General features: G+C 38.3%; 1 protein-coding gene across 3 annotated transcripts in view; it reads left to right on the top strand.

Annotated features, from left to right (window-relative positions):
* The window catches only part of LOC134546172 (5-hydroxyisourate hydrolase-like), a 36,945-nt gene extending 13,192 nt beyond the window's left edge, over nucleotides 1–23,753 (top strand). Inside the window, exons 1-6 of one of the 3 annotated variants that reach the window (XM_063388754.1) lie at nucleotides 10,929–11,119; nucleotides 12,812–12,957; nucleotides 17,370–17,672; nucleotides 21,239–21,405; nucleotides 21,529–21,664; nucleotides 23,328–23,753. In XM_063388754.1, the coding sequence (XP_063244824.1) occupies nucleotides 11,110–11,119; nucleotides 12,812–12,957; nucleotides 17,370–17,672; nucleotides 21,239–21,405; nucleotides 21,529–21,664; nucleotides 23,328–23,417 (852 nt within the window). In that variant the 5' untranslated portion in view covers nucleotides 10,929–11,109 and the 3' untranslated portion in view covers nucleotides 23,418–23,753. Of the gene's footprint in view, nucleotides 1–10,928; nucleotides 11,120–12,811; nucleotides 12,958–17,369; nucleotides 17,673–20,643; nucleotides 20,751–21,238; nucleotides 21,406–21,528; nucleotides 21,665–23,327 lie in introns of those variants that run through there. The other 2 variants (XM_063388753.1, XM_063388755.1) reach the window with 2 other exon arrangements.
* Nucleotides 23,754–26,285: the final 2,532 nt, after the last annotated feature.

Below are 26,285 nucleotides of genomic sequence, written 5' to 3' on the forward strand. Positions count from 1 at the left end.
AATTTTAATTTATGAAAGGATATTTTTTATAGCTAGTTTAAGAAATATTATTTATGAAATGTGTTTATTTTAGTGAATAAAATACCGTTTTATAAATATACAAATTAAAATTTTTTTTAAAGAAATAATCAACAAAAAATGCGTTATTATGTACAGGCCACAAAATTACGTAAATTATTATGAAAAAAGACCCATTACTCTTCTAAGTTGTTACCTTACAATTATACATAGAAAAACTAATAAAAACTCTTAAGTAAGATTGTATGCTAATATTATTGCTTAAGAATGTGTATGTTCATTAGGACCTATATATAATTCAATAATTAAATATTAGCAAGTTCATCATCACTTAACATACACTATAATCAAAAAAATTTAATTTCTAAAAGAATTTATTTATTAGCTAGTTTAAGAAATATTATTTATTAAATGTGTTTAACTTTGTGAATAAAATACCGTTTTAGGCCTATAAAATACATTTTTTTTAAGCTTTAGAAATAATCAACAAAAAATTTGTTTGTCTGTAAAGTCGGTTTACGAACGATAGTTTAACGTGACGTCATAACAAAATATTGATGAAATGATTTCATACTTTTATGAATAAAATTTAATCATTTTTATTGAATTATCGCTATTTTGTATTTATACAAAGAAGGAGTGAAATGAAATCTACAATTTAATTGATAAATTTACTTTTATTTGCACTCATTAATTCAAATATGTTTATTACTTTAATGAACAGATTATTTTAACTATAACTTTTATAGATGTTTGCTATATTTAACTTCTTCCAATCTGTGTTATTCTGTTAAGGATAGGACGATGATAGGAAAAGTAGGAAACGAATGGAAGTGTTTCAAGTTTAATGTGCCTCGAAAAAGTCCAATGGTTGGTTGTTACAATCGAGTGGAAGAGAGATAGATGTGGCGCAAGCGTACAATGAGCGTAACGGGACTTTTTTTCGTGCTTGCAGCCGGCGTTTATCGATTTATTAGATGTCGCGTCAAAAATAAGTTTATTTAACAATGGTTTTATATAAGTCAAAATTTTAATATTAAAGTTGTCATCAGCTGTCAAAATTATTTTATGAATATTGAAATCATTTTGTAAACACTGATATAACTACCTAATGTAATTATGTCTGACTTGTTCTCAGTATACACCATGAAGTTACCGTGCTCGGACACGAGTATAAAGCTATCATCATCAACAAAACGATTATATTTGAAAATGTTTCATTGCAGTAAACATTTGCAGCGATCAAGAGTCAATATTTTTGTAAAGTCAGTATCCGTTAGACGTCTGAAATTTCAATTATCCGACCCGAGCAGATAACGATAGCCAGCCAAAAAGACCAGCGACAAAGCCGTAACTAATACCCGAAAGGGAGAACGAGTGTCGACTTTTGATAAGAGCCAGATCATGTGCACAGAACTAAAAGAAGGAGATCGGAAAAAGAACGAACTAATGAACTGAGGAGCGAGGGATCTGGGAACTAGTTCGCGTAGTTCGTCTGTGGGAGCGCTCTTCCGAACTAGTTCGTTCGCGAACTACACAAGTCTAGGGGAGAGTCAGTCGCGTCCTGGTCTCGAGCGGAGACAGACGTGTTCGTCGCTCCGCGAGCCGCGTACTCTGCGCTCGTGGCTAGTCGTTCGTTGAGTTCACAGATTGTCACGGCAGCTGAGCTGCCACCGCGAACCAGCTTAGCTTTGTTAATTTACGAGTTTTCGGGAGACGTGTCCAGCGGGCAGCTTCTACGATGCGAACGTGGTGTTACGGGTTTCTGGACTTTCGCCGCCTTAAGGGACATTACGTAACGGGCCGCGTACGCACAGCGCTCCGTCTTCGAGCCCCCTCTCACGGGGTCAGCTTAGCATTGAGAACTTTACGATTCGTGTCGAAACGTATTTGAGAACAGCCCGGTCATCAGGGAGTCCGTGTCGCCGTGGTAGGGCACTTGTTCCGCGACGGTTCCGCCAGGCTGCGGCAGGTCTTTATACGTTAATAAAAATTGGCTCGTGAAATTCGTTAATGCCGTGTTCTGCTTGCGACAACCTACCAACATTCCTCATCACTTCACTCTCCCTCCAGGTCCCGCATTTCCCGGTCCCGGCCACGTTGGCCTGGACCCACACCTCTCCGACGAGAGCAGCACGGGCATAACAGGACACTTACTTCAACGGGAAAACGGGGACTTGAAGCCGAGGGACGTCATTTGGCGCCCAACTAGTGTGGCCGTAAGCATACGCAAGCGCACGCATGCGCGCAGGTGCAGGACAGGACGGAAGCAGGTGCGACCGCGCAGCGTGGGAGCGGTGCGAACTCGAGACGGCGCGCCGGAGGGAGATAACGCAGCGCGGGAACGGCGCGAACACGAGACGTTTCGGCGAGAGATAACGCGGCGTGAGAGCGACGCGAACTCGAGACGTCGGCGTAAGATAACGCGACGTGGGAGCGGTGTGAACCGGAGACGGCGGGCGACGCGACAAGGATCGGTGGCGCGACAGATAACGTGTCGTGGGAGCGCCACGAACCTGAGATCGCGACGCAGCAGGGATCTTCGGTACAAGATAACGCCGCGAGAGGAAGACACGGACTGAATTACCGAACAGCGAGACACTCCCGATAAGCATGGACGACTTCCAGGAAGCGTACGAGACATGGGCGGAAGCGGACTTTCCAGAGCCCGGCGAGTGCTGCGAGCACTTCACAGATTACGAGTGCGGGTTTTGCTTTGAGTACCGGGCGTATGGTAGGACAATGTGCGGTGCGGACTCGTGCCCCGGCGGGACATCGGATGGGCGGATCTGCGGGACGTGCGGGAATCTGTGGCACAGGGAGTGTTCACAACTGGTCGCGCGAGAAGAGGAATGGATGTCCTGCTTTACGTGTGACCAGTGCCGAGCGAAACTGTGTGTGGATGGTGCCGCAAGTGTCTCGACCGCAAAGGTCGAGTGGTCACACTGGGCCAGTGTTGCCAGGCGTAGCACACAAAATTCGGGTACACTTACCTCAAAATTCGGGTACTTACGGGTACGAGAATGTCTTATTTCGGGTATCATTCCGGTACACACACAAAAAAAGGTTAAAACATAAATGGCTATCTTCTTAAACAAAAAAATGTCATATGGCATCTCACTTACCTTACCACTGTGTAGTTTCTTTACCGTGTGTCTGCACTCCGTAATTTTGTTGCACACACAGGATAAAATTTTGTTTTTAAAGTTTGTGTGTGTTTTTTTGTAGTTGACGTCGCTTTAAACACCACTTTTTTTATTGGGATTAAATTGTAATTACGTACTTAACTGTTTCTATATACTGATATTTTTTTCTTGCTAAGTGTTACACTCGTGAATTAAGTGCAACAGACTTTCGCAAAAAAAAAAATATATATATATGTATATATACATACACACATTTTTATATGACACGTGTGTTTAACAATTTATAGAAAGTTCAGGGAATATTTGTGGGACATTCAGTCATCAAAAGAGAAATCGTCTTCAGCAGTGACATGTAGTTGGTTTGATGTCTGTGGTTGCAGGTCTGCATAAACATTTGCATTTGTCATTCGATTAACCATGTCTGGTGTTGGCCTAAAATTATGGCAACACGATTCGGATTTTTTGACACACTCGCTAGCTAGCAGTACGCCATTTAAAGTTGGAGTGATTAATTTGTTTCTTTGTTTCGTTTTAATCAAATTCACTTTGCTGAATATATGTTCACAGTCAGCATTAGAGTGGGGGATCGAGACTGCATTCAGCACAAATTTTGGAAGTACTTTGAAAACAATTTCCCCTGCGCTGTTTTTATGTTTTCGCACCTGAAAATATAACAAAAGTGTTTTTACAAACTGTGCATAAAATGCAAACAGAAGGATCACCACCATCATGGATTGTTCGATATTTCGCTATAAATTCAATTTCGGAGTATGCTTCAAGTTTTCTACATAACAAGGCATAAATAATATATTTCGAAACTTACCGACATTTGACCTAAGTATATACATTTGTATTTATAACAGTAGGAAGAAATTGTTTGTTGATGCAATCACAGATCTGATGTTAGTAACAGCAAAAAATACTGCAACATGTTATAAATACTGACATGTTATAAAATGAATTAAGCAATGCCTTCTCATCTGTCAAGCTCCGAATTGATGAACAAAAATTGCTTCTATTTATTACTTAAAAAAACTCCAAAATGGTGGCGATCAATCCATCTAAAGTAAATATAATTACAAGAAAGAATGTGGCAATATTATACCTTGTTCCAAAACTCGTCCACATCTGAGCATGATGAAATATCGTCGGGCAGTGAGTGCAAAGGAAGGAGACGCCACTCATCATCCAGGTCTTGAAGTTTATCTGGAGCGATTCTTGGTAGTTTTAATGCCAGTGGTAGTAGGGAAGAGGTGTTCTCTCTTGCTTTTTGTGACAAAGAATTTTTTGGATTGAAAACCGATAAGAATGCCATTATTTCATTTGAAAAATCATATCTCTTCTTTATTTCTGTGCAAAGAGTTACTAGGAAAGTCCTACATTTGACCTTCAGGTCTTCTACAAGCTCTGGATTACTTATGACTTCTTTCTTCTGTAACTGACTCATTACTCCAACTCCCAGGTACAATTGATGCAAGGGTACAAAATTTCTGGAGTCATCTGGCTTTATGTCTTGTAGTGACTCTTTCATTACATATTCTCTTTTCATATATGTTGTTAGAAGGTCTTGATATGTTATAGTCATCTGGTCGTGCAAAGATGTGATTAAAACTCTCTGTGACTGAAAGTACTTATTCAAATTGACAATTTTTGGAAGTACCCAGCCAAGGAAGAGATAGAACGATTTTATAAATGGATCATTCAAACACTGGTTAATTTGTTCAGCACTCACAAGGTGTTCTCCTAACCACCTGTCGATGAAGAAAAGGCGAAGTGGTTCCCAGTTTTCTAAAAGTCTTTCTACAACCATCAACAATGATAACCAACGAGTCTGAGATGGATGAAGCATTTTATGTACATCCATGTTAAGAAATGTTTGAAATGTTGCCAATTGGCACTGTCGTTTACTGTTATTCTTTAAAAACTCATATATGTTTCTTGCCAAATCTTCACATCTCCTTGGAAGAGCCTTGCATGCTGTACTAGCACACAAGTGTAGTGAATGGCATATGCATTTCATTATGACAATCCCAGGGCAAGCTTCTCTGAAACGACTAGCAACAGAGTTTTTTTCGCACATCATTGTATTGCAGCCATCCGACCCGAACCCAATGACATTAATTAGTGGAATGTTTACCTTCTGAAAGCTTTCTACTATTTTTGCATACAGATGCTGCGCAGTTGCTCCTTTTTCAACACTTTCAGCATCACTGGGCTCGAACACTTGAATTAGTTCCCAAAATCTGCTGACGACTCTTCCTTCAATATCATCGAAAAAGTGTACAATGATGCAATACGTCTTCACACAGCTAATGTCTGTAGATTCATCTGTCAAAATTGAGAACTTTGAATCACGAAGTTGATCTGCCAAAATGTTTTTATGACTGTCTCCAATAACATTTTTTATAACAGCAGTGGTTTTAGTGCGTTTCATTTGTATGGACTGTGCTATTTTGGAGTCGGGAAAACATCCCTTTAGTACTTCTTGTAGGTGATCCATTACAGAAAAAGGCAAGTTGTGAGCTGCAAATGCAGCAGCGAGTTTTATTTCAGCTTCTTTTACCTGCACATCGATTGTGGCATTCCTTTTATTTCTGGAGATAAAAATGAAGGCTTTGTTTACTTTTTTCTGTGGAGGCACTTGAGAGTTTTATATGTCGTGAACTTTTCCCGTGACACTTTATATTTGTAATGTCAGCTTTTATTTTACAATTGCAAATTTTGCACATTGCCTTGTAACAGTCTTTTAAATCAGGTGCTAGCCATGTACTAACTTCTTTATCTGATTCCCACTCTTTTCTGTACTTTTGCAATCTCGACTTCCCTTTAATTTTCGTGAATGTTGTTTTAGGTTTTTTCTTTGGAGTGGATGGTCCACATTCTGTATCGTCCTCACTCGTGTCTGCCATTTTGTCTGCAGAAAAAAATATGATTTTAATTTATAAGCGCACAATTAGTTATTTTAGCATAATAATTTTATAAAAAATGCTTAGATCTGTCACATAGTCATGTACAGAAAGGCTTAAGATGACCTACAAGATTATGGTAGGCCAAATATACTCTATTTAACTATTTTCACTTCCATACAGCACCTTGAAAAAACTTTCTGTTGGAATTAGTCAAGTGCAGCATTGAGGTCACTTAATGTGCATTTGCTTTTAGGAGTCGTAAATTATAAATCATATCATGAACTAAGAACAATTACTGTTTTAGGGTTCTTGAAGTGTCAAAAATTTTGCATTTTATAATAAAGCAACCGAAAGCTTATTTGGTGCTTCTAAATGCAATAAATAAAATTAAAATACATATATAGTAATTTTTCAGCAAGGATGAGAACATTTTTGTCATGAAGGCATAATAGGATATCCCATTTGCATAATGAAGAACGAATGACTGTCCCTATTCTTAACTTTGGCATGAACATCTGGTTATATATGAATATGTTCTTAATATTTTTAATTTAACATATTTTGGTTTATAACTTATTTTTTGGTATAGCTGCACTAAATGACAAAAAGTGAAGGGGGAGTTTGACTATTGATCGTATAATAACAATGCATAAATATAAAATGCTTTAAGTCTTCAACAAAAAATTCACAAGAAAAATGTCAGCGAAAGATACAGTTGCAAGAGTTCGATGTAAACACACCACCCATTTCATATTTGAGTAATCTCTTATTGGTGATACATAGCAATAAGTTTTATTTGTGAGTTACGTGATACAATTATTTTATTGCGAATAAAAAATAATGAAGAGAATTTTATGGCAATTAAAATGTCTTTCATGAGAACATGGTTTCACGAATTGTAAACTACTCAAAGAAACAATAGAATTGGTTTTTATAGTGCATAATTATCGACAAACCAGAAAGAATTGTAGCGACAGCAAAGACTGATTATAATGCGCTCTAAGTTGGCCGACTCTGATCTATCAAATTAAAACATGCCACCTTAGTGCCATGAATATTAAGATATTTTAAGTGAAATAAATATAAATAGCCAAATAACTCGGACGTTACATACGTTTACCAGGCAATTTCAATTGAAAAAAGACTCATTGAATAATTTCATTCATGTAAACCATGCACAATTAAAAACGCAGGAGTAGTATTACATAAAAACAGGTAACTGAAGCAAGTGGTTCTACACACGAAAATATTTCATATTTATTATTAGTTTACCTGTATATCCCCAATATATTCCAAGTATGTTGGGTCAAACTTGAGTTATCTCACTACTTATATTCTGCCACTTAACACACTACAACCACACACTGCGCACAGAAATAGAAACAGTACTTTACCCTTTGTCTCACTGACCTGCTTCAGACTAACGAGGGGGAATCACAGTTTTTTTAAGTGGACAAAGAACAGGGGGAATCCCCTTATTACAAAAAGAAAACAGGATTCCTGGGTGAATTTATCTTGTAAAAAGGTATATTTTAGAATGCCTAAAACAACGTCATATATTAAAATATTAGCTAATAAAGTTACTGTTATAAAACCGAAATATTTTATTAAAATAAAAAAGTTGAGAATTTTTTACTATTGATTTTTTCGTTTTCTAAAATTCGGGTACATTTGCGTACCCGAGCACGTCTTCTCGGGTACCAGGTACAGACACAGTAATTCGGGTATGCGTACCCGAATTCGGGTACGTCTGGCAACACTGCACTGGGCGGGCGCCATCACGCTGCAGGAGTCGGCGATACTCCCAACGCCACTGCAACCGACGCCGCCGCCGACGCTGCCCACGACACCGCCCCTGACGCCGCCGCCCCCAACTGCAGTAGGGGCTCACAAGGGGCCTACGCGGTGCGAACCGGCTGTGCTGACACAACCGCTCTGCACTCACGAGGGCGTGCCGCAATCGCCCTGCACGCACAACGAGAGCGTGCCACGACCGCTCTGCACACACAACGAGGGCATGCCGCAATCGCCCTTTACGCACAACGAGGGCGTGCCACAATCGCCCTGCACGCGCAACGAGGGCGTGCCGCAATCGCCCTGCACGCGCAACGAGGGCGTGCCGCAATCGCCCTGCACGCGCAACGAGGGCTTGCCGCAATCGCACTTTACGCACAACGAGGGCGTGCCGCAAACGCTCTGCACGCACAACGAGGGCGTGCCGCAATCGCCCTGCACGCGCAACGAGGGCTTGCCGCAATCGCACTTTACGCACAACGAGGGCGTGCCGCAAACGCTCTGCACGCGCAACGAGGGCGTGCCGCAATCGCCCTGCACGCGCAACGAGGGCTTGCCGCAATCGCACTTTACGCACAACGAGGGCGTGCCGCAAACGCTCTGCACGCACGAGGGCGTGCCGCAATCGCCCTGCACGCGCAACGAGGGCTTGCCGCAATCGCACTTTACGCACAACGAGGGCGTGCCGCAAACGCTCTGCACGCACAACGAGGGCGTGCCGCAAACGCACTGCACGCGCAAGGGCGTGCCACGACCGCCGTCACGTGGACCACCTTTGACGCGACGCCGCCGACCGCTGCCGCGCGCGACGCGAAAGGTGCCACGCCCCCTCGGACTGTCACGTGGGACACCTTGGACGCGACGCCGCCGACCGCTGCCGCGCGCGCCGCGAAAGGTGCCACGCCCCCACAACCTGTCACGTGGGCCATCATGGACGCGACGCCGCCGCCCGCTGCCGCGCGCGCCGCGAAAGGTGCCACGCCCCCTCGGACTGTCACGTGGGACACCTTGGACGCGACGCCGCCGCCTGCTGCCGCGCGCGCCGCGAAAGGTGCCACGCCCCCACAACCTGTCACGTGGGCCATCATGGACGCGACGCCGCCGCCCGCTGCCGCGCGCGCCGCGAAAGGTGCCACGCCCCCTCGGACTGTCACGTGGGCCACCTTGGACGCGACGCCGCCGGCCGCTGCCGCGCGCGCCGCGAAAGGTGCCACGCCCCCACAACCTGTCACGTGGGCCACCATGGACGCGACGCCGCCGCCCGCTGCCGCGCGCGCCGCGAAAGGTGCCACGCCCCCTCGGACTGTCACGTGGGCCACCTTGGACGCGACGCCGCCGCCTGCTGCCGCGCGCGCCGCGAAAGGTGCCACGCCCCCACAACCTGTCACGTGGGCCACCATGGACGCGACGCCGCCGCCCGAAGCCGCGCGCGCCGCGAAAGGTGCCACGCCCCCTCGGACTGTCACGTGGGACACCTTGGACGCGACGCCGCTGCCTACTGCCGCGCGCGCCGCGAAAGGTGCCACGCCCCCTCGGACTGTCACGTGGGACACCTTGGACGCGACGCCGCCGCCTACTGCCGCGCGCGACGCGAAAGGTGCCACGCCCCCTCGGACTGTCACGCGGGCCACCTTGGACGCGACGCCGCCGCCTGCTGCCGCGCGCGCCGCGAAAGGTGCCACGCCCCCTCGGACTGTCACGTGGGACACCTTGAACGCGACGCCGCGCGCGCCGCGAAAGGTGCCACGCCCCCTCCACCTGTCAGGCGGGCCACCTTGGACGCGACGCCGCCGCCTGCTGCCGCGTGCGCCGCGAAAGGTGCCACGCCCCTTCCACCTGTCAGGCGGGCCACCTTGGACGCGACGCCGCCGCCTGCTGCCGCGCGCGCCGCGAAAGGTGCCACGCCCCTTCCATCTGTCACGAGGGTCCCGGACTCAGCAGGTCAGTTCTCCAGTGCCACGGCCCGGTGCTTCATGTCCATTTGAATAAATGAGAGGCGTTGACGGACATAACGGCCTCGTCGGAGGGGGGGCATTTGACGTCGACCCAAGTGTCTCCTCGGCTCCTTCAGGCCGTTATGCCTCGTCAACGTCCTCCATTATGTCCCCTGTGAAGTGCGACGGCTAGGGACGCACCCGCGTGCGCCCTAGCATGCCAATGAGTGTTTTTTCTATGTGACTAACTTTTTATCTCTGTGTGTATATATTTGTAAACGTTCAAGGGTCTTAAATGTATGTAATTAACTTATTTTATTTATTAATTATTGTGCAAATTCGCTGTGTAATTAATGTCTCGTGTAAGTCTTTGTAAATAATTCGGTAACTTTTCTGAAGGGTTTCGCCATGTAGTATTTAATTGCAGCCTGGCGCGCCGCGGGACGGAGCTCTCTCCCACGCCGGCCGATTTCCCCTCCCTCCCCGCCACCCGCGGGCGCTGGCCCGCGGGCGAGCGGGGAGAGTCAATCGCGTCCTGGTCTCGAGCGGAGACAGACGTGTTCGTCGCTCCGCGAGCCGCGTACTCTGCGCTCGTGGCTAGTCATTCGTTCAGTTCACAGTTTGTCACGGCAGCTGAGCTGCCACCGCGAACCAGCTTAGCATTGTTAATTTACGAGTTTTCGGGAGAAGTGTCCAGCGGGCAGCTTCTACGACGCGAACGTGGTGTTATGGGTTTCTGGACTTTCGCCGCCTTAAGGGACATTACGTAACGGGCCGCGTACGCACAGCGCTCCGTCTTAGAGCCCCCTCTCACGGGGTCATCTTAGCATTGAGAACTTTACGATCCGTGTCGAAACGTATTTGAGAACAGCCCGGTCATCAGGGAGTCCGTGTCGCCGTGGTAGGGCACTTGTTCCGCGACGGTTCCGCCAGGCTGCGGCAGGTCTTTATACGTTAATAAAAATAGGCTCGTGAATTCGTTAATACCGTGTTCTGCTTGCGACAGCCTACCAACATTCCTCATCACTTCACTCTCCCTCCAGGTCCCGCATTTCCCGGTCCCGGCCACGTTGGCCGCACGGGCATAACAGGACACTTACTTCAACGGGAAAACGGGGACTTGAAGCCGAGGGACGTCAATATATTGTGCAAAACAAGCATGTGGATGCTCCCTGCCTACTAAAACCCCCCATATTCCTGCTTTTGTCCCTTGAGAATGTAGGGATGGTAACAATGTCAGCGCCACCATGTTGGTGATGTCGTCGTGGTATCGAGATCTACCCAACTCCCGATAAGGATATTAAAAAAATGCAACTGAGCAAGTACTTTTGTTTACTTATTCCCTGATATAAATACAAATTCTGTACAGTGTTGGCATCCACGAAGAGTCACAATTTCAACTTTTTAGCAATTAAATACTCTTGATACTATAATACTCTCATAGGTACATTTCGTTTTAAGCTAAAGGTACTTATACCTAAGTTATTCTTGTTGGAGCTATTATGCGTGCAAACTTATGGCACTTGCCACACTGAAACTTCTAAAGACTATTATTGATACCCATGCCTGGCTTGGCAGTGGCCAAAGAGTTTGAAATAGGTACTACAATGTACAAGCTCCTGTGCTGTACACAGAACTCTGTCACTGAACAATGTGAACCTACCTTTCTGGGCCTTTCTATGGCTGTATGACTCCCGGCACAGACACAGTCCTGAAATGTGTGGCCATACTTTATTTTTAGTACCTTAAAGTTTCTGCCATAATGTTCTGATGGTCTGCCGTGATACCTGCTGGTGGCACTGGGGCATCTGATGGGGTAGCAGTCTATCACATGACTGAAGATCTGCAATGTGGTGGGAGAATTGACAAAAATTATCTTTTATTCAGTAGCATTGGTATGAGAAATTACCATTTTGTAGTCTATTTGGGTCTGCTATGTGCTTCAATGAGTTTTTAATAATAACAAAAAAATTATTTTTACTAGTTCACAAATTATGTAAATAGCAATCTGTAAGAAGAGAAAGTGTATTACATTATTATTTATAAAAATTTAACACTTGTCCTAGACTCTGAGTTTTCTTGAACGTTTCTAAGCATCCAGGAATAAAAAAATACCATTAAAATAAAAAATTAGGTAATTCTGAAGGAAGACTTTTTTTCCCCAAAGAAAATAATAATTTCACAATATATATATATATTTTTTCACTTCCCAACATATTTTTTAAATTATTCTCTAAGACAGTGTTGTAATATTTCAAGTAGTTTACCAGTTTCTATGCAGCAGAAAAAAATTTAAGATCACACAATGCCATTGAGAATATGCTGGTTGTTTGTGGACTGTGTTGGTATATAAAATTAAAGTATTGTGTACATATTTATGGTACATGAAAAAACGGGTTTATATAATCTCTTATTTAAAAAGAGTAACACTTTTTTTTGTTTATTTTTTATGTAATTTCAACTAAAAGGTAGGAAGTAGTACCATAAAATATGTTGAATAGATGCAGTCTGCTCAAAGAATGTCATGTATGAAATTCTTTAGTTCAAATTTTCATAATTTGTAAGTTACATAGAGTTAGTTTGAATGTATGTGTATGTTTATATTTTCTCTGTTATATTTTACAGAATATATCTTAATTTTAAGATTTGTTAATGCATAATTAAGTTTTGTGTGTACTGTTGATAAGTTACAAAAATGTTATATATATATATATATATATATATATATATATATATATATATATATATATATATATATATATATATATATATATATATATATATATATATATATATATATATAACTTTCAAGAATTTTTCTTGTCCAACATTTAAGTAATTTAAACCAAACATGCTGATTTATTTATTTAAATATATATAATTTTTCAATTTATCATTTAAAGTTAAGTGTTTATTTTACACTTAAACTATTGAACTACCTTTTCTGTATCATGTTTGTAATGTAATTTACAGTATTATGTAAGCTTTCACCTTCATTTTCTGTTGACAGATTGGCTGTCATGTGTACCAGGTGAACCAACTCGAGCATACTGCAAATACTGCGAAAAGACTTTACATGCACATAGGTTGAGTCTTTTAAAACATACATGCACTTTGAAACACACGCGAGCTGCAAAGAATGCCTTTAATAACAAGGTAATTATCTGAGATAAGGGATCATAAAAAAAAGCAAATAAAAATCAGAAAATGCATATTTAATTCCTTACATATTTTCTAGTTCAGTAAAACTTAATTGCATTTTATCAAGTAGTTTACCAGTAATTTTCAGGTTTGATGATTGTGTGTGTTAAATCAACTACATTAACTACATATTACATATTCATTATATATATTAAATATGTTTTATTGATGTTACTAATATAATCCATTCTTTTTTTGAAAGAATCAACAACACGTGCAAAAAAAATCATCATTCGGAAATCCCTCAGCACGGGGGAGGTACAACCCTTTTTAGGGGCTCTTGTCCTCCATTTTGGTAATCATAAAGAGTTTGAGGGGTAAGGAGGGCTAGGCCTTCCCTCTTGTCTTTAATTAGTTTTTCTAGCATGCACAAGGCATCTCCAGATGTCTTTTCTAAGCACAAGTGTGCTGCACAACTTGCCCCTGGTTTCCTTTTGTTTTACCCCCTCTCCCTGCCTACTGGGGGAGTGAGAGAAGGTAAATTAGAATAACGTAGGTCTTTCTGTATTGTAATTAGAAGAGTTGAAGTTAGCCAAAAGTTTCAGATTAATTCGTGTTTTGATCGGGGAGAGTGCCCGGTCCTTTAAAAGGGGGCTTTAATAAAAATAATAAAATAATGTAATAATAAAACAATAAGTGGGTGTTGAAATTTATAGTTATTTTAGTTTTATTAAGTGGGTCCGCGTGTGCAGCTAATTCAGTGCTTCGCTCTGATTGGTTCTGGGTGTTGGCTCTGGCCAATCACAGCTTAGCCCGTGTCGGGGTGTTCGAAGAGGAAAGTAATACGGTTATCTATAGCTTTGTAATTTTATGGAATGATTAGAAAAATTGTCAGGAAGTAAACAAATGCATTTTTGAATTTGCATTATAATTATGGAGTAGTAGGTTCATAGTTTTTGTTACATGATGCTAAAAAAAAAATCTAAATTAAATATTTGTGAACATGTTATTCTGAACTATCCCAGTTATGGATAAATTACCAATAATGGACATTTTACAAATTTTTGTCTAGAAACATTCAAGATTCTCATAGCATGTTTTCAACTGTTCTGCCATCTATGTGTAAGTTGTAGATGGACAAGCACATTTCAGTACCTGAATTATAAACAGATGGTGCTTGTGTCAGAAGGCTTATGAGTACACAGTGCAGAGATGAAGTAGTGTTAATGTTTAAATTTTTAAGGTATGTATGTAGAATGATAATCTATTCTGTAAAGAAAGTATCTTTTGAATTTTCTTGGTTTTCTTTTTGATTTTGCTAAAAGAAATAAAGCATGGACACACTGTAGTTATTCATTAAGGAAAAGTTTTCAGTTATTAAAAATGGCATGTTTATAATTAGAATAAATAATTGAAAAGGTTTGTATGTATTTTCCTGCTGAAATGTTTTGAAAGTAGCTCTTAAACATGCTTTATAGTTATGCCTAATGTGTTCTGTCTGAACTATTAAGATTGGTTCAAAATGACAAAAATCTAACAGTTGACAAGGGGGGTGTTCACTGTAAGGAAAAGATGTGTCTATTAATAAGTCTTGTGTACAATAGCAGTGTCCCAAATTGTGTCAGACACTAATCTGTCCACGTTACCCTCAGACATCGTGGATGTGGATGGTGTGGACAGTGGTCCGAATTAAAAGCTGACGCAAAATCCTAAGAAATCCTTAAAAAAAAACTTTCATTTCCACCAAAAAAAAAGAAGAGTTAGAAAGAGGAAAGCGTTCTATGTCTCCTCCCCCCCCCCCCCCCCCTGGAAATTAAATTCTGCATACGCTTCTGGACCGAATACAGTGGTCAACTTGAACTTTTTGTCCCAATCTTTGTCCTTTTGTTGCATAGAAGAAGAAGAACACTCATGATATTTTGATTTCTGGGTCTCTTTTCAAAAATAAGTATTGTTGTGCTCCCATAGCATTTACAAGTTAAATGAGCATCCAAAACTTAGTTGCATTTACTGTGCCACAGAATAAACAATTGGTAACAGAAGCGACAAAGTGGGTTTACCCGCGTACTCGCTCATCGTTTGTTTACTTTTCGGTCGCCATCTTTTCGGGGCGCTTTTAGCCAATGCTGGGATAGCAGTTTAGTCGGATTTGAATTAAGTACTGTATTAGTTAGTGATTGCAAGTGAATTCTGGCATTGTAAATGATTTAATTATGTAGGCTTCACATTTGCATACATTGATTAACAGTATGCAAGTTTTTTTTTTTGTTTTGTATTGACGTCTAATATCATTGTACAAGCGTGTACACACAGAAGATCTGACAAGATGGACAAAATAAGCTAAACAAATTGACATAATATGTTGTCCTCCCGTTAGGGGTCGTCCATTAATCACGTGATGTTTTTTAAGCAAATTTTTAACCCCCCCTCCCCCCTAGTGATTTGTGGTGATGTTTTAGACTTAACCCCCCCCCCCAATAAATCACGTGTAATTTTTTGGTACAAAATATTTTTAAAATTTCAGAATATTATTTTTAAATATAGGTATAATCTATTTAACTCTGGAAAATTAAGCACAGTGATAAAAATGTCCAGACACACATAGGTATTTATACAGATCTCCTAGTTTAGACATCGTCACATTGTTTTAAAGCATAACATTCGTGGCAACGATTTACGCATGTATTCGGCGCCAAAATCACAGTCTTACTTGCGACTGGCAAGCCGAGCCGGGTGGTTCATGTTGCGGCGGGCGGGGATATTGTTGCCTGGCTACGGCGAGTCAAGGTCACACGTCGCTTTTCGGTTTAGTAGAAATCTGGCGAAAAAATTAATACATGTGATATCTCTCTACACCCCCCCTCCCCCCTTGTGATATTTCGTGATTTTTCCCGACCACCCCCCCCCCCCCCCCCCCCCCCCCCCATCCCTTTTCGAGCCTCACATGATTAATGGACGATCCCTTAAGAGCTAAAATTTACAGACAAGAAAGTTTCTTCAGTTAGTGTCAATAAGAAAATGGTTAAGTAAACTTAAATGTTAAGTTAATTTGTGTTATGAGATTCTACTTAGTTAACAAGCCAATAAAAGTAGGTAGCTATTTAGGTCTACATTAGAAATACCTAGATATGATGTGCATTTACAAAGTTTATTATAAGTATGTAAATACATATTTTATACGTGTTAACTACTTAACATAGGGGCCAATTAAAAGCAACGACTTAAAGAAATTCACTCTCAACAATATTACATTAGGCCTACAAGAAAATAAATCACACGTATGTTAAGTGTGGCATTTGTAATATAAATGGCATATTAAGTTATAGACAAAATCACTCTACATTTTGATTGCTGTAGTCTTGGGTGCATTGTGGCAAAAAATAAATAAATAAAGGCATTGAGACACGTTGCATGGCAGTAAGCACAGAGTTACACAAATATCACGAATTCTTTCCAGCAAACGAGATGGACAAGAAGACGCCTACTGGCTTTCAATCATTATTTAATAACATGTCGACGAGTTACACCAAAAATTATGCATTCTTTCTGAAATATATTTGTTCGGCATTTACTGCACAATTCCCTGAATCACGGAACACAAGGCTACAATGCGCACGAACTAGCTTATTTATTCCAATACAAAAGAATAATGTTGATTGGAATCACACATGAATACTCTAAATACTATGAATTCAAACATATTTGTGAAATTACGACGAATTATTGTATTTACTACCACACAAACTGTTCATTAAATCATACGCCCCTTACTTTCAATGGGAAAACATTGTTTATTTACATTCGTGTACGCCCCGAGAGCATCAGATTGCTGGTACGCACTAACCAAGGATAAAACCACCTTTTGTCGCTTCTGTTACCAATTGTTTATTCTGTGACTGTGCTTTGGATTTTTATAAATCAGTATTTTCGAACATCACAAATGTAGACATGGCTGTTTTCCGTGCAATAATTTGACATCATTCACACTAGGAAGACATATACTGCCCACAGGTTTGGATTGTTGTATTCAGGCCTTTACTGAATAAATACGGGTGTTTGTATCTTTACATAGATGTAGATAATGGTTATGGGTACTGAGAAGATAATCATGAGTTCACATATATGTAATAATTAGATCTTAGTTTTGTATTCTGCGGTGCCACCATGCGTATCTACTGCGCTTGCAAACAGCTTGCTTCAGTAATGACGAAGACCTTATAATCAGAACCGGTTGGGTAGCGAAATGTATCAAGATACTTGCTGCAGTTTCAGACTTTTTTAATTAATTTTTTTTTAGTTATTATTTCAGGTAGGTTTGTTCTCCAGAAACATCTTGTTTCATCCCAATTAGTAGAACTGAATGAGTAACTTAAAAAAAAATCATCCCATATTTCATATTTGTAAATAAAATAAATTCAATTTTTCAGGAGTCTGCCAACACAGTACCACAGACAAATCAGACAGTCACATCAGATGACAGAGAGAGGCAAGAGGACAGTGAGTGCCAAGTCAACTCGCAACCGACTACGCTTTTGCTTCCCTCGGCCAAGATGGAAGCGATCGCGTGCAGGGTGGACAACCCACCGCTCATGGACATGAGTGCCAGTGCCAGAGAGAGTGATTCCGATGAGCCAATGGACGCACAGCCAAGCAGCAATAAAAATGATGGCGGTGGCAAGTTTCCAGCTCCGCCTCTTGAAGCTGCGACCTCCCAGCGACCGGCCAACAAGGTACTGTTCTGTCATGCTCAAGCTAAAATTCCAAGGAAATTTTTCCAAGTCAGATTTTAAGTGGAGTATATACACTTTTTTTTTTAATGTAATACAGGTTTGGTAAATCATCATCATCGTAATTCTCAACTGCTTCCAGTCTGTGGCTGGGTCAGCAAAGTAAAATGCCTCCATCTCTCCACCATTCCTCCTCTGTCTCTCTGTTCCATTCTTCCCCTCTCTCATGCCATCCTTGAACTAACTATCTGCTCTTCCCACCTCCTCCATGGGGCCTTTTTTCTGTGTATTTCACTCCATTGTTTTCCTAGGCGGCCTCTCTTTTCCCATTCTCTGGACATGGCCGTACCATCTCATTCTTGCTTTTTCAATGATCTCATTCAAGTCCCGTACTCCTTCTGCTGCTTCCACCGTCACATTCCTCAAGTAAATACAGAATTCAAGGCAATAATTTTTAAATAATTTATTTTACATGCATATATTATATATATATATATATATTATATATATATATATATTATATATATATATTATATATATATATATATATTATATATATATTATATATATATATATATATATATATATATATATATATATATATATATATATATATATTGTGTTTCAATGTTTATTGTGCTTTAACTAAAAAATTTTAGTTCAGAAAATTTCATTGATTTGTGTTTACTTGATGATGGGATGGTTGAAATGACATTCAGTAACATTTTTGTATCACTAAACAATATGTATCTTATTTATTTTATTTGTCACATGCTCACTAACAGTCAAGGGACTGTTGGTATATTATCCTATCACATTAGAACATTACTTATACAAAACAAAGGAACAGAATTTTGCCACCTGGTTATTAGAGACGTGTAATATATACTCTTCAATATCACCTTAACAGTACAGTGTTTGTACACCTCTTTAATATCCTTAAAAAGTCCTTAATTTGTCTTTGATTGCATAAGGGCCCTTAGAAGTCCTTAAATTTCACAGAAAATCCTTAATAAAGACTGATAGTGTGTAAGTAATGGATAAGTGTAGGTATTTTTATGTTCTTTTGTTTCCTTCTTGGCAGCAAACAACACTTTGTGCATGCACGTTCAGCTGGCAAATTACGAGTCATGTGATTAGAATTTGTGTATAAAAATGTTTTGGAATCTTTTTTGCATTTTGTATTTCACCTTTAAACTAAATATAAAGTTTTTTTCTTTACTGTATTACTTTGAAATTATAAAGTAAATGTAATTAGTGATGAAAATAAAATTTAGGGCTACAAATTTTGATTAGACTCTATGCTTGAGTTAGATATGTATTCCAGAAATAATGGACAATCTGTAAAAAATGAATCAAACAAACAAATTATTTTTTTGTGCTGTTACTTTTTGACTTTGTTATTTTCTTGAGGGATTTCGTGATATTACAAATAGTTTTCTAACTCATGATAATGGTGAAGGTGATGGTGTAAAAACTTAAAAACTCCATAATTTTTTATTGCACAAGAGTGTACGAACCATGTAGTGAGAAAAGAATTCATGATGTTGAAATTGAGATTTCTTGTCTCATTATGTAACAAATAAACAAATAAAGTAAGATTAAAATGTACTCCATGTTTCAAGAACCTACTTTACCAAAGTGCTACTCTAGGCCCAACAGGACTGTTCATAAATATGCAAATTTCAGCCTGTGAAGCATTTTCTCGTAGAAAATGCCAACTGACATTTTCTGTATACAGAAAAAAATCAGTTTTTAAAATGGTGAAAGGTCAGCAAAGTATTAAGATCAGTTCATAAAACTGTGAAAGGTCCTGATATTAATAGGAAACCTACTGATAACTCGTTATCATCAAGGTTTTGTTGCTATAAAAAAGCTTCTCTGTTAATAGTTCTGAAGCAGGCAAGAATGGAATAACCATATTTACATCGCTTATATAAATTTTCAATCCTGCGAACATAAGTGAATAATCAGAACTTGTTTGGGGAGGGGGGGGGGAGGTGTTACTGACTTAATAGCCTTTCTTTGAGGTGTTAAAAATTGATATATATATATATATATATATATATATATATATATATATATATATATATATATATATATACATACACACACACACACACACACACACACACACACACATATTCATATTAGGTTTTAAGTGACTAGGCATGTTTTCATTGGTTTTATGTATGTTTTGTCTTGTAAAAAAAATTGAAAATTTTGATATTTTGTATCCTTCGATTTCTTAGCCTTGATTTAACTGTGTAAGTTTTTAAATTATTACTGCAACAAAAGTGTTAATTTCACTAGGAATGCTGTTTTAGGTAATATTTCTGGTTGTTATTTCTTGGTGAGTAAATTAAGTGTTAAATTCAGTGACACTAAAAATGTATCTACTTTCACATTGCACCCAAAATAATATTGGCCTAAACAGCAGCAGCTTGGATGAAACAGTATCTGGAAATTATTGTGATTAAGTGTTTTTTGACTATTTAGAGTTATTGACATATTTCATGTTCAGGCCAATTTTTCGTACTTTTTCACATTCCTTAACCACACAATGTTTAAAATAAGTATTTACAGGCATAAATCTCTGTGTGCAGGTGGGGGTTGAACAAAAATGGTAAAACAAACATTTGTGTCTGTAGAAAAAAGTCAGTATAAATAATTAATTATGATGTGCCTCAAATAAATTATTAATTTTTTCCAAATAATAAGTTTATTTTAAGGAAACAGTATGAGCAAAGTAGATGTTTGTCTTTAATAATTACTGTACTTGGTTGTTAAAAGTAATTATCATTTTTCAGCAGATAATATACTTAATTTTTACAGCAGTTTGTAGTTTGACCTAATTTATTAAGAGTATTATTAATATGAAAATGCTCTCTCTCTGTTTTATACGGAAGAGTTTCATTGACAGTTGTTTTGCTCTTGTTTTCTGCTGGGATTGATAAGGCAATCTTAAACTTTGGTCTGTCAGAATTGTTTAGCAAACTGTTTTCAAATAATGCCAGTATGAATTCTTTTGCGGATAGCACTAATGTCTTGAAGGGCCATCTTGCATCTGATGTAAAGAAGGTATGCTTAATGTAACCAAAAGTCTGCTGCTTGTTAGGTTACTTAAAAAACTGAGGTAATTTTTAATTATTGAAAGGATTCTGAAATATTGATGTGATTCATCAATTTTTAGAGTGTACATAGGTACCCTTTGATGTTTTATGTTGTTGACTGGGTACTGCCATTTAACTTTTTCTTCAGTTCTTTTGACATTTAACCCTGCTTCATCTCAACTTCTCCATTTTTATGGCTGGTAAGACTCATCCTGTTCGCTGGATGCCTCTCAGAAAATTTTTGTTTAGTGAAAACATTTTAAAATACGTAAAATTAGTGAGATTGTTATTTAAAAATTTTAAGATGTGTGATTATGTAGTTATTTTTGAATTTTTTAAACTCATAGAATTCAGTACCCTTTGAATTTGGTTTGAGTTTGGAACAGAAATAGGTTAGAGGTTCACCATGTAAATGGATTGTTCAAAATTATATTAATTTATTAATTTATTTTGCAGGTGATAATAACTGAGGTGCCCCAGCCTGAAAGCTCAACTGAGTCCTCTGAGGATGATGGGAATCTATCTACGCATGTCTTGGATACTTCTAAAGGCAGGCCTGTATCAGGTCTTATGGTGAGCCTGTACAGGCTCATAGATGGACGTTGGACCCACTTAGCTGACAGGTGAGTAGCTTTACTACTGTACCCAGGTGTTTTGTCAGTTATTGTCAGCTTTTGTTTGGAACAACCAGGAATATTTCCTTTGTTTACTACACTACACTAAGTTTGTTTACGATTGTGTTCTAGCATGACAAACCCAGATGGCCGTTGCACAGGCTTTGCAAAGAAGCAAGCTTTTGTGGCTGGACGTTACAAATTGCACTACGATGTGGATCGATACTATGAACATCGCAAGATAGACTCATTGTACCCTTTCATCGAGGTGAGTTCAATAGTCTGTGTTCGCAATATCTTCATATTACATGTTCAAATCAAACATTAAAGAAATCACCCTATGCAAAACTGGCTAGTTTTCTTTTTATTGTATTTTTTTACTCTTACAACTTAATGTAAAACATTATCAAACTGAGTTTTAGTATGTTATTTGTAATGACCTAACAATTTGAGACAAATCCACTTAATCTTGTCGATGCTGGGGATATTTTTTGCAGAGCACACTTTTCACTGCTAATGTCATCTTATGATTTTAATTGTTTAATAGGTGGTTTGGATTTAGAATGCTTGGTCATAAATTGAGTCATTTCCTAGTTTTTTTTTTAACTTGTACGTTTCCATGTGTGTTAAAAAAGAGTGTGATCCCCACAGAAAGGTCACATCTTGAACCATGTGGGTGCCAGTCACTTGAACAGAACCCATCAACCGTCCCAGTGGTTTAAAGAATAAGGGGTGAAGTGAGACCAACATAAAACATGCAGCTTGACTGTCGGCCATCGACCAATCCACCATGGCCATGGCACCATGGGGTCTATTCTCAAGCTGTTACGACTTAATTCCAAGTTTTCTGTTATCTCGCAATGGAATATGTTATGCTATTCATGTGTAAAAAGACAGTTTTGAAATAAAATCATTTTATTGGGATTAATTTCACTTCCTGCCAGGTGAATTAGATCAAGGGCGAGATATAATTTTGCACAGCCACCATCTTTATTTGCATAATGTGTTTTTGTTTTTACAGTTTGAAGGTTTATTTGAGCATTTTTTCTGTTAAGGATCCTATCTTTATTACAATAGACACTTAAAAATCACTATATTATAGTGTCACCAAATGTTACTGTTAATACATCATGGGAAAATTCAAACATCAGAAAAGTTGACTCCATTTTCTAATTAACTTACAATTAAATAATTAACAACAAACACACAGTTTGTAAACTGTTACCTGCAAGCATTGTAAAAATTTAAATACAAATTTCATTAAAACCTTATAAATGATTTTATAGTTTTTAAAAAACTTCAATTCATTATATTTATAATGCATTGCTAACTCCATCGTAGTAAAGAATTTGTAGACATGTGAGATACAGCTGTTGACTAAACAGCGAGGTAAAATATCCATAGATTAAAGGATAATTAAAACAGATATGGCAAAAAAAACTTGTAGGGTGGATTCAGATTATCAAGTATCTTTGATGTTGTCAGTGAGAGAGAATCTCACACAATGATTTTGCATTTTGAAATAAAATGCAATAGTAGATTATCATAGTGAAATTATAGTAGTAAGTTTCAGAATTGCGAAATAAACTCGTTATAACTCAAGGATTGGCCCCTGGTACAGCTTTTGGTTGTAGAATCTTAATTTGCATTATTGCAACCATTTTTTTTATATTTAAATTTAAAAGAAATAGTAATAGTTATAAAAATATGTAGTATCCAATTTTGGTTTGCTACTATTGAATGCTTTCGGCCTAACAAGATTGAAATTCAAATGCCCTGTCTTTCACAAAATTATGTCTGAAAATCATTGGTACCTGCATACTGGTTCAGTTAAGTATACTGACTCATGTTTTGTCGTGTTGCTTGTCCAACATGGTTTGGATCAACATAAGTGAACAGGTCTTGTAATTTTAATTCTGTTGTTCCTCTAGATTGTGTTTGACGTACGCTCGCCGCAGGAACATTACCACATCCCGCTGCTGCTCAGTCCGTACGGATACACGACCTACAAAGGCAGCTAAATGTGGATATTTGTTCATGTGCAGCTGAATTGCATGAGAAAATTAACTTTGCTGCTACAGTGCAAGCGTGGAATAGCTGTTGATTCGTCGCTTAAGTGGTCTGTTTAGTTCCCCTAGAATAAATCTTGAGTTTTGATTAGCATGGTAAAATTAAGTTGTGTGTTTTGTTGGGATCTGATAAAGTGTATAATGGAATTCAAGTCATTTTTGTTTAATAAATATTTTTACTTGATTATTTTGTTTCCAGTTATAAGCCTGACATGTTGTTTGTTGAAACTTGTAGTTACCTTGTCCTAGTTAAGAGACTTAAGTTGTAATTAAACAGTTAACTATTTATCCATTCCAGTTTCTTGACTAAGTTTCACAAGCACTTGCCTTTTCATCCTTTTTTTTGGTGTGATTTTTCCTGTCTGATAGCATCGAGTCATTGCTCAAGTGGTAGAGAGCTCACTGTAAACCTTTTAGTGTAGACAAAGCGATGCGAAGAGTTGTATTACATATATGTCTTTACTTAAATTTTCTTGCTCAAGGTGTCTAGGGTTATTGATGTTTGAGCCACCTCTTCATTAGGGCCAAGTTTATGATGTAGAAAAAAAGAGTTAAGATGATAGGAAATTTTTACATAAATAAATTACACATTCTGTAACTCATTCCAACCCCATTTAATTTGGCTATGTTCTTTATATGAAAAATTACAACACCCATTTTCAGGTTCTGATAACGGAAGTGCAAATGTGTCAGGATATCATCATGATATATTTTTTCAAATGAATGCACATCTGCTAAAATTAGAAAAGATCAGAAATAAAGTTGAACTTTTTTCAGCAAGGATTTTCTAAAACACATGCATAGTAACATTAATATATTTATTGTATTAGTACTACTGATTGTATTTTTTTCTGAGTAAACTGGTTTTCTAAAGAATTATATCCTTATGCACATACATCAGTAAGAACGGTAAAATCACAAAGCCTTCAGTAGAAAAACATATAGTAACAAGTTATAATTATATTATGTGGCAAACAGCATAGGCCAAGACCTTTCTGAACACATAGAATGTGACCTTATACAATATTTTCATAACTTAACAACGACAACAACAATAGTACAGCACTAATTAACCAAGTAACACTTAAACTTTTGTGCAAATAAAATATATTAATAACAACAATATATATACTTTCTATGTATATAGTACTAGATATAAATTCTCACATGGATTTGAAACCCAAACCACTACGACAAGAATTGTGCTAATAAGTTTCACTTATACCGACAAAGTCTGGCTGGTTCAGGGTTAATATAATTTATTGTGTCATATGTATTTATTAGTATTATTTGCTTGCTTTTCGTAGAAGCACATATACGTACATAACCAGCCAATGAAATTAGCCTCAAGACAGCCTCATCTTAAGAAACATATAATCCAGTATTGTAATTAACACTCGTCATTTCTGTTGTTCAGTACCTAATACATATACAGTTTTATAGAGAACATAGTTTGATATGTCAATACATGGAATACCTGAGTTACAACAGAAGTGCACCAAAACTTATGTTACAGTTCAGCATGGCACCTTCAAATATAAATGTATTTGTCACAAGTATTTTTATCAATATTAATACTAGTTTGTTTTTGAAGTAAGCAATGCAGTGTTTTTGACTTTTACGAAAATGGTTTTAAACTTAAAACAAAGGTAAATGCATTTAAGGGATACAAACACAAAGTTTTCATTATGTCTTTACAAAAAAGGAAAAAAAGGTTTTTTTATTATTAAATTTGGCATATTTATAAAAAACAAATAAATGAAAATTTAATATATAAGTATTGAGTTAAAATTATTAATATTTCTTAATACCATTGTTAAACTTCTCTCAGAAATAGGGAAATGCAGGTTGTTATTCGGAGTCATTTTATTAATAATACATTCGGACCATTTAACTAATATAATTTTTTTATAGTTTGTTATCCCTCTACAAAATAGCTTAATTTTTCTATTCTAATTTTCTGAATGTGTATTGCTGGGAAATTAGGTATTTTGGAGATTTCTACTCATTTAGTCATTGGCGTGCTTAATAGGAAACATATTTTAACTTAAAAACTTTTGGAAAAAAAAATCACAGTTGATACAGAAATAAATCACTACTAATTGTGAAAGTGAGGGCATTTTTAGGATGTTTTCAAAGAGTACTGTTTTGATAATAATAGGGGGAAAATTAAATTTAATTGAGAAGATTGTCAAAATGTTGTCATGATTTCCTACAAATGACACATGAGTCCAGTTCTATGCCACATATTCTCCCATTATAAAATTTAAACTGTTGGTTCTCTTTTGGAAATGTTAAGTGATTTCGATACTGAACATGATGAAGTAAATGTTGAAGAGACTACATCAAAGTTAACCACTAATATGTCTCACAGTTATTAATATATTCAACTTAATTTTTTACACTGTATATCAGGTGTATCAATGTTAATGAAATATTGTATGTATTGCAATATTCTGAGAGTCAATATACAGTAACACCCCAATATACGCTAACCTGCTGTTTACGTGAATCCACAGTTATGGAAGTGGCATATTGTTACAAGTGTACGAGCCTAGCATGTTTTGCTTGTATCGCTGCACGGCCTGACAGCTTTTCACTGCGGTGACTTCAGCTCTGCTCGTCAGTTTATGTTGCATGGTTATTTATTGGTTGGCTGTGAATAATGCCATGGAACAGTAAATGAGAAGTTAAGGAACAAATGTTGTTTCAAGATGTCCACATTCTGGAAAGTCAGGGAATTGACTTGAAATCCTGGAAAAGTCATAACAATTCACAAGTATATCGAATTGGGGTAGGAACTTCATGCTCGTCTGCCAT

The sequence above is a fragment of the Bacillus rossius genome, chromosome 1 (genome assembly GCF_032445375.1).
Source record: "Bacillus rossius redtenbacheri isolate Brsri chromosome 1, Brsri_v3, whole genome shotgun sequence".
NCBI lineage: Eukaryota > Metazoa > Arthropoda > Insecta > Phasmatodea > Bacillidae > Bacillus > Bacillus rossius.